The sequence below is a fragment of the Squalius cephalus genome, assembly GCF_949319135.1.
Source record: "Squalius cephalus genome assembly, chromosome: 17".
Classification (NCBI taxonomy): Eukaryota; Metazoa; Chordata; class Actinopteri; order Cypriniformes; family Leuciscidae; genus Squalius; species Squalius cephalus.
Window position 1 is genome coordinate 16,177,671 of NC_137138.1, and position 9,054 is coordinate 16,186,724.

Genomic DNA, 9,054 nt, shown 5'->3' on the forward strand with positions numbered 1-9,054 from the left:
TCCGTCTGTGATTACATGAAGAAACAGAAGAAACTGAGACAGACTAAATCCAGAAGAACTGCGGGAACGTCTCCGAGATGCTTGAGGAAACCTTCCTGCAAAGCTACAGTACTGTGAAAAGTACTGGCACTTGTGTTAAAATGCTGTAAAGTGAGAATGCTTTCAAAAATAAAATCATAAATTGAATTTATTTATGATTTAACTTCTATTAACAAATCCAAATCAATATATGGTGTAACGACCCTTTGCGTTTAAAACGGCTTTTGTCCAGGTACACTTGCGCATAGTTTTTCAGGTAGCTTTGCAGGAAGGTTTCTTCAAGCATCTCGGAGACGTTCCCGCAGTTCTTCTGGATTTAGTCTGTCTCAGTTTCTTCTGTTTCTTCATGTAATCACAGACGGACTCGATGATGGTGAGATCAGATCATACCGGCTGTTGTCAGACTCCTTGTGCATACACAAATCTCACTGGATTATTACAATTAATGGCAAAAAGAATGTTTGGAAATGTAAACTGATATTTCCTACTGACACACTACAGCAAAAGATATAAATAACTGACCATTTTGGGGGGGGATGGGGGGTGGGGGATATTAACATACCTAAGACTTTTGCACAGTACTGTATATATATATATAGGCCTATCTTAACAGTAAATTGTGCATATGTATCATACAAATAACTTTTGTTCAGTAATTTATCACCAAAACAAAAACACAGAATATCACTTCTTCACAGTCACGGAAAGATCAATAGCTGTTCTCTGTTAAACCAGCAGGCCAAGGTAGAGAAGCATGTGAAACCACATGTAATCCTTGTGCAAATTGTATTGCTTAATAAATAGTCGAAAATATGCTTCTGTAAAATAAAAAAACACTGTTGTCTGACTTCCTCAGTCAGACTTTAGTATCAAGCAGTCCTGAGAGAGATTTGTTTCAATTGTCCTCACTAGCTTCGCCAGCTCCTCCATGCTGTTTGACTTTTCCTCCAGCAGCTCATAGCGAAGGCTTGAAATGTCCTGCTTAATCTCCTTCAGTTCACCTGTAACAAAGCAGTCTTCAGTCTGAATTATGAAAAATATGAATCATAAAACTTATTTCACCCAAATATATATATATAAAAAATCCCTATTCCCTCGCACTCATGTTGTTCCAAACCCCTTTGCTGTTATTTTTTTCAGTGGGTCTGGCTTTTTTTGCTCTGTGACCATGTGTAGCAAAAAAAATATTATTACTATAATGAAGGGTTAAATATACACACTCACCCTCATTGACTTCATCACATTCTTTGTCATTTTGAGCTTTGATGATGTATCGCTTAACGAGACGCTTCATAATTTTCTGTGCAGATCAAATGCAGTAAGTTCAATCACAAATTCAAATGCAAAGAGCAAATCTGAACCATATTCAGATCTACTATACATATTCAGTGTATGAAAAAAAAAGTAAACATGCCTGATATCGACTGGAGCCAGGAAGATTCTTGTCCCTGCAAGTTTTGCTCTGTCCCAACTTGATCCAACAAATCACAAGAGCAACACAAATGGATTAGTTTATTGGGATTGTAAATGAATGATACAAATTGACTTCAGAATCCAGAATCAGAGGGGATTTGCCTCACCTCACTGAGCTCAGACCCCTTCATAATGGCTTTGTGTCTGTCAAAAATCTCCCTCAGGAGACTCTTAGCCCCCATCACCAGACCCAGAACAGACTTGGGACTGGGAACCAAGTTAAAAGGCACAGGGAGAGTCCTGCCCTCCTCAAAGTAGGTGAACCAGAGCTTGGCCCGGGCAAACTTCCACTCCACATCTGCATCATCCTGCAAAATGCCAGGAAAACACTAATGTTTTGAATGCTTAAAGCGACAAATAAATCAACAAAGATATGCAGAGGAAAGAGATGTGTGAATAAAATGGTTTAATTCAATTAAAACTAAGCAGTTAAACTAATTATCCCATCCTGAAGAGAATAGAGATAACATTGTTTTTTTCCATAATATGCAAAAACCTCTTCACTGGAGTGCTTCATCAGCACAAAGTCTTAAACAGAGATCCCATTTGGTCCACTGCACAAAGATTTATAATGTCAGCAGCTCTTAGAAAGCAATATGAAGAAGTTAAACTGAGAAGACATAAAGTACCTCAATCTCCTGAAAGGAACTGTTGATCATGGCAATGAGCATGTTGAGTAGGACGATGACCACTGTGACATTGTAAACTCCATAGAGAACATAGCCAATGTTCTCAATGAACTTGTGTCCATTGTTCACGATTACTGATTTGACCTCAGAAAGGCCAAATATTGCCCAAAACAGTGTCTTGAAGCTTTCTTCTACACTGCAAAGATAAAGAAGACATGGATGTTTAAACTAAGGAACATAAGAGAACTACGACATGTTTGATATGTTACACTATATCTATACTTACACTATAAGATTTTTTAAGGTGTTTGAAAGAAAGCTGCATTTATTTGATCAAACATATTATTACAATTTAAAATGACTTATTTTTTTCTGAATATACTTTAAAATATATATTTTTACTCACGTTGTAAAAGCTTCATTCTGTTTAGCACCCCGATAATATGAGTAGAGGTTGAACATTCCAATCATGAAAGCCAGAAAGACTAGGATGAAGATAACCATGAACTTGAAGATGTCCTTCACCGTTCGTCCCAAAGATATCTGCAGTGGTCCGAAGCTCTCATTCGCTGGCAGGATGTACGCAATTCGAGAAAAGCTCAGGACCACTGCGATGGCGTACAAGCCCTCAGAAACTAACTGAGGATCAGACGGGAGCCAGTAGATCCGAGCTGGGATAAAAAAAAGATAATTTATGCAGATCGCTTGTTGTATTACATTGTAATTTTGTGGGAAACAAAATCTTGCCTGACTTGAGAGGACAGTCACTCACCCAACTGATAGTATCCCACCTCGAGAGGCAAAGTTACATTGGTTAAATCTGTGTAGTGCTCATCAACATAGCGTTGTGCTTCACATGCATGCCAGAAAGCCATTATCCTTGAGATGAAGGATGCCACAAAAATGGCCAACATTCCAAAGTCTAGCATATTCCAAGGCTCAAGCAGATATTCTCTTGGACCTTGAGACCAGATCTCCTTACACTCGGCCCAAATCATCCCTGAGAGAAGGACATTAAAACATAGAAATGAATGTTTGTCCTAGGACATGGAAATGAACTGTACATTTCGTTCTCTAAATACAGATTGTAGTAGAGTAGTAACCTTTGACAAGTTAAAAATCGGTCAGAAACAAACCTATGACCCAGGAAATGATGAGCATTTCCATCCACGTAAAGGGAGTTGTTTTCATACGAAACAGCTGCGTCGGATAGTCGTGAATGGTCATATTTGGAAGCAGCTTGGTCCCATCAAAGCGGTCTGCAGCGTTCATGACCAAAAGGCCAAGGAAAATAGTGAAGGAGGCTGCGTGTGCCACAAACTTAAGGAAAGGGCCACGCATGATCTTTCCCATCTGTTGGTAACAGCATTTTTTTACTGATAGTGGTGTGATAAACACAAGACTTCAAGTGCTGGATGCATTCTTCTATTGTATATTTGTACATTGCTGCTTATCAGCCTGATATGCTTCAACATTATTATGACTCATAGGATACGGTGGATATTTTAAGCACTGCTAATTTACAACCATGGGAACAGTCCTTCTAAGTAAAGATTTCAGTGGATGATTTATATGTTAAACCCTTTGCTTTATTCTTCAGACATGTACTGTATGTTTGCTATGCAATACATCTGGTTTTAAACCAGCATACTTTTGTGTGAACATACACTTACCTTGCTGCATGGTGCCACCCAATACACCATAGCTAGAAAGGGGAGTCCCATTGCAACACCTAAAACCACTAGAAACTTAATGGCTGTGGTCTGCTGCCTGAGTCCGGGAAGGTTTTCGTACCATATTGATAAGAGCTGTTGTTGACAGTTAGGATGGGCCACAAACTGTTTGGGACAAATTGATTAAAAATAAGTGTTTTACGATAGAATTAGAAGGCAGATTATAAGATTTCTGGTTTTTATGTATTTACCTTTTTCAGTTCATACTTTATTGCGAGTTTTAAGCGAATGAGACTTGGTCGGCTGGGCAGTTCTAAAGTCTCATCCTCTTCGCCGTTCAGAATGGCCTCCACTTCCTCTGTGCTCCGACACAGGTCCAGAAGCCCCACAACAAAGTCTTTGCATTGCATAGAAAGTTTCCTATATTCATTCTGAGAAAGATAGTCATTACAAAGAAAATGCAATCATTCTACATTTATGAAGGAATAGTTCACCCAAAATGAAAATTCAGTGAAAATTCATCTGTGGAACACATAAAAGAGAAACGTTGAAGAATGTAATGGCCGTTGAGCTCCAAAATGACAACAAACCAGTATAAAACAATCAACTTCTGTATTATAAGTCTTATGATTCTATATGTTTGATTTATGCGATGAACAAATTGAATTGGTTATCTTTTCCTTCACTGTAGTTGTCATATCTCATGTGTACTTTTAGATATTCTAATATGCATCATGGCGATTGGTCACGTCACGTGACACAATTGTCAATGTTGATTGGTCACAGCACAACCTGCTGCCACAGATTTTCAGTAAATAATGACTTAAATTTCAGCCTAACCTTGTGAAAAGTAATGAAGTACACTTTACGATACTTTCAAACAGAGTACTTATTACATAAATAATACTTTAAATTAATATACTGTGTGAATCGTTTTCAGACACTTAAAGTTAATTGCAATTAAATGAAAATGTATTATAGTTTACATTTATATTAAATGCAATTATTTGAAATAATAGCTGCTTTTTTGACCCACTTAAGTAAGACTTGATTACATCTTTATATCTAATTTCTTAATTACTTCATTCTATTGTCTAAAGTAAAATATGGTTAATAAGTGTACTGCCAAGCATTTCTGGTGAACTAAAATATGCTTTAATGTCATTTATATTGAAACATGTATTTAAATATATTTTATTGAACATTTGTGATGAAATTGTAATTCAGTATATTTAAAATATAGACAAATATCGAATAATATCAAATAACACTACAATTAAGTTATAATCAAGTACTTTACATGGGCTTTAGTATGTTAGTCAACACATCAAAATAAGTGTACTTCTTTAAAGCACAACAAAATATTACTATATTAACAATATATTAACAAAACATAATTATTTAAAAAGTGCTTTTTAAATAATAATTAATAATTTGATATTATTACAAAGTGCACTTTTTTCCAAGTGTGCTTAATGAAAGTGTAGCCACTTTAAATTACTCTTGAGTGTCTTTTCTTTCATTAACATTAAATTATCTGCAAGTACAGTTTAAAAAAATACTTTTAAGGTTTGAAGTAGGCTACCCTACAAGTGCACATTTAATAGAATTAGCACTCTTCAGTTTTACAAAGAGCTCATCACATCACACAAATTTGTATGAATTCAGAAGACTATTTTGTGCTCACTTTCACTGCCAGTACATTCTTCAGGTTTGCTTCAAAATGAGAAAATAATCACAGGATTTTTTTTTATTTTAGAGAGAACTATCTCTTTAGAACAGTTTTGTTTGTGACTAGGATTTTATTGCAATACCTTAAATTCCTTTTCAATATTGGCCAAGGAGGCGAGCTCATTGCTGAGCTCCAGAGCCGCCAGCACAGGATCCTCATTGGACAGAGAGAGGTACGCTGGACTGGCCAATCCCCTGTAAGCATTGATACGCGAGCGGGAGTGGCTAAAAGAATCGTACTTTTGATGATAATTGCAGGTGTCGCAGGTACAAAAGTAATCATGTGGCTGCTCAATGCGAGCACCCTTTCCCAGAAGAATGTGCACGATCTCATATTCGTGACAGTGAGATGCTAGAATGATTGGAGTGACGTCATGAGAAAAGCGCGTGCCATCTTCGTCATACGCAAAAAAGTCATCGTGCATCGGAGCCTGACTGGGGCTCGCTGTGAGTCTCTTGTAGTCGGCAAAAGCTTTGTGGCTCAAAATGGCCTCGACAATCCTGGTGTAACCTTTGCTGATGGCCAACAACAGTGCGTCCCCAATACGCGACAGGTTGTCTTTATTTAACAGGAGCTCTATTACCTCTAAGTGTTCGTTTGCCACTGCCAACTGCAATGCATTCTGGCCCATGTAGTCCACACAGTTAACATCCAGCGCAGGGATCTCCTCAAGCATCCTGCGAACGACAGGTATGTTTCCATACTCGGCGGCATCAAGGAGACGTTCCTCCACAGGCGTTAGACTGTTAGGATGGGCATTGAACATATAAGCTGCCCCTCGCACCGCCTGCCTTCGGCTCTTGGGTAGCGCCTGTCGGGCCAGGTTCTCTCTACGATGAAAAACATACCAAAAACGTGTATATATTAGAGTGTATTTATTAATGTTTCTACTATTCAGTATGCCACTGAATAACACAAATTATGTTGGCTATTGTTTACAGTTTAATTTATTCATACAAATATTTGTAGACATTGTTTAATAGCCATAGCAGTGCTAAACATGTTACTTGCATTCATTCATGCCAATGACTTTTGAACTGACACTGCTAGATTCTAATGAGTGTTTAATGAAAACTGACATTTTAAACGAGCAAACCAATACACAAATATTACATTGAACTGAGTGACAGTTTCCAGTCAGTACATTGAACTACATTTTATCTCAGAAGACAACGGCAACTAAACATACAGTACGTATGCACAGAATCTTGACCAACTCACCCATGGTAGTGTCCATAACTGCCGCAAGAGTCCTCGCTTAAGTCTTCGTTCATCAGTAGATTGTCTTTACTTCTGTTCCTCTTTTCAATTGTGTGAAACTTTGATTGATTTTTATCCTCCAGAACAGGTCTCCTTTGATTCATACTTTCAAATGAGGCAGTTCACGTCTTAAATGTGAACACACCAAAGCACAATCCTGTTATCCAAACATCCAGCTGTGAGTGATTGAGTGTGCGCTACACACTGGCAAGTCACCATCCTCTACAGCCTTTGTTATGTTCCCGTTTAAGTCTTGAGATTGTGCAGAGCACAGAGGAATTTTAACTGTTCTTTTTCATTGGCTACTAATGAGGAATGCAACCATCTTCATGCTGGTTTACAAAAACTTAAAATGAATTGTTTTCTTCCTTGCTCGGTTTATTTGGTCAAACTGAATGAAATTGAAAGCATTTAGTCCTAATTTGAATGTTAGACAGATAACAGAATCCATTCATGTTCTTGATTGGTAACATTTTCAGTATGAAGAATCATAAGAAAATCGCAGAAATGCCATGTGCAAATCCCTCACCTTTCAAAATAAATCTGTAACTGTATATTCCTCTCTGTTTGTATTAGGAACCATGATTAAAATCTGCTTTCAGCTTCCAAAATCAAAACTCAGTGACGGAGTGCATGTAGAATCCCTTTGGGTCTATTTCAGCGTTCCCAATAAACCTCTACATCCTGTGTGTTCCTTACGAACGTCCAGCTCTCTGTAAACTGTGGGAAATGCCTTCAATGGAATTCCAGACTGACCAATCGACATGAACATTCAGTGGCGACATCACACTTTTGATTCTCTTTATTTTGCATCTCTCTGGCATTCTTTCTCCCACAGTCTCACATCTGTGTGTGTGTGTACAGTATACCCACATGACTAAATGTGTACGTGCTGCAGTGGTCAGTTTACTGGCCACAAAAATCGTGAGTACGTGAGCCAAACCGATGGGTCAAAAGGTAACCCACACAGTGGGTCATGGGAAGCCACTGTCTTGTTACTATTCTCATGTTGATAGGCCCTGATACTGATGACTATCAGAGTGACTGTTTTTAGACTATTTTTATTATTTTCAAGGACATGCTAACTAACTGCCCTCAGCCCAAGGCTTGCTGCAATACGATTTTGCTGATAGTTTCTTTGACAGGAATGAAACATTAGTAACACTTTACAAAAAGGCTTCATTTGTTAACATTATTGATTTAACTAACATGAACTAAAAATGTACAAAATATTTTTACAGCATTTATTAATCTTTGCTAATGTTAGTCAAAAAAAAAAAGTTCACATTGCATTAACTATTATGTCAAAATATATAACCTTTGATCTTAAAAATCTATTAGTAATTGTTGCGGTTAAGGTTAACTAAGATAAAGAAATGTTGTAGAAGTACTGTTCATTCTTAATTTATGTTAACTAATGTAGTTAACTAGTGTTAACAAATGAAACCTTATTGTTAAGTGGTAATGAAACATTATTTTCTCTAATAAATGGTTGGATAACATTTTTCTGTCATTATTAAAAAAATTTTTTTAAAGTCAGTCTGTAAATCATCTGAAAGAGGCTATTATAGATTTTGTGGTATTTTTCCCCCCACTAAAGTGAACTTTCACCCAAAACCTGCACCAAAAACAAAGTTTATTTTTCTAATAACCATTTCATGCTTCTGTAACTTTTAGAATTCTATACGCAAATGTTAAATGATGTGGTCATGTTAGTCATGCATATTCATAACTTAATCAAGTGGATTTTAAATGCAATTTCACTGAAGACTGGAGGAATGGCTTCAGATTTACCATCACAGAAATAATTTAATAATTTAAATAAGTTAAAATAAAAGATAAATCACCCATTCAAAAATGTCCAATCAAATCTCAGATTCTGTAGATCATTTGCTTTAAAATTAAAATTCTGTCTTCATGTAAATTATGTAAATGAAAAAGTTTATCACTAACATACCTTACACTTACAAGATATGTTTTTGAAATGTTTCATGCTCATATCAAGGATAGAAGTGAGGTAAAACTGTGACGGGTGCCTCATCCAAAAAAAAAAAATAATAAAAATAATAGGTGTGACATCATAACCATGATGATTTCCAAATGAGCCATTTTTGCAGCTCATTTTCCTGTAAATGAGTTGGGTGGTTCTGTGTAGAGTAAGGAGGAAGCTTTGCATTCTTAACATTGGAGTTTTATGTCTGAGCGAGGACAATACTCCTTTAAAATACAGGACATCTCCTTTTTATGC

The 9,054-nt window shown here is 36.8% G+C and overlaps 1 protein-coding gene across 1 annotated transcript; it reads right to left on the reverse strand.

Annotated features, from left to right (window-relative positions):
- Positions 1 to 533: 533 nt before the first annotated feature.
- Positions 534 to 6,997, reverse strand: trpc6a (transient receptor potential cation channel, subfamily C, member 6a). Its single transcript, XM_079898432.1, has 12 exons — positions 6,768 to 6,997; positions 5,629 to 6,376; positions 4,066 to 4,245; positions 3,815 to 3,979; positions 3,278 to 3,494; positions 2,914 to 3,141; positions 2,548 to 2,812; positions 2,142 to 2,337; positions 1,620 to 1,820; positions 1,454 to 1,510; positions 1,264 to 1,339; positions 534 to 1,040 (listed from the first exon to the last, which is right to left on the reverse strand). Exons 1-12 carry the CDS (start codon positions 6,908 to 6,910, stop codon positions 892 to 894), a joined length of 2,625 nt encoding a protein of 874 aa, XP_079754558.1. The 5' UTR covers positions 6,911 to 6,997; the 3' UTR covers positions 534 to 891.
- Positions 6,998 to 9,054: the final 2,057 nt, after the last annotated feature.

What these genes read in the sequence shown, in the direction of transcription:
- trpc6a (XM_079898432.1), bottom strand. Translation starts at nt 6,910, where the DNA reads ATGAATCAAAGGAGACCTGTTCTGGAGGATAAAAATCAATCAAAGTTT. An exon ending in GGTGGGATACTATCAGTTGG is followed by an intron (nt 2,813 to 2,913) that starts GTGAGTGACTGT and finishes TTTTTATCCCAG; the next exon opens with CTCGGATCTACTGGCTCCCG. An exon ending in GTTCCTTTCAGGAGATTGAG is followed by an intron (nt 1,821 to 2,141) that starts GTACTTTATGTC and finishes GGCATTTTGCAG; the next exon opens with GATGATGCAGATGTGGAGTG.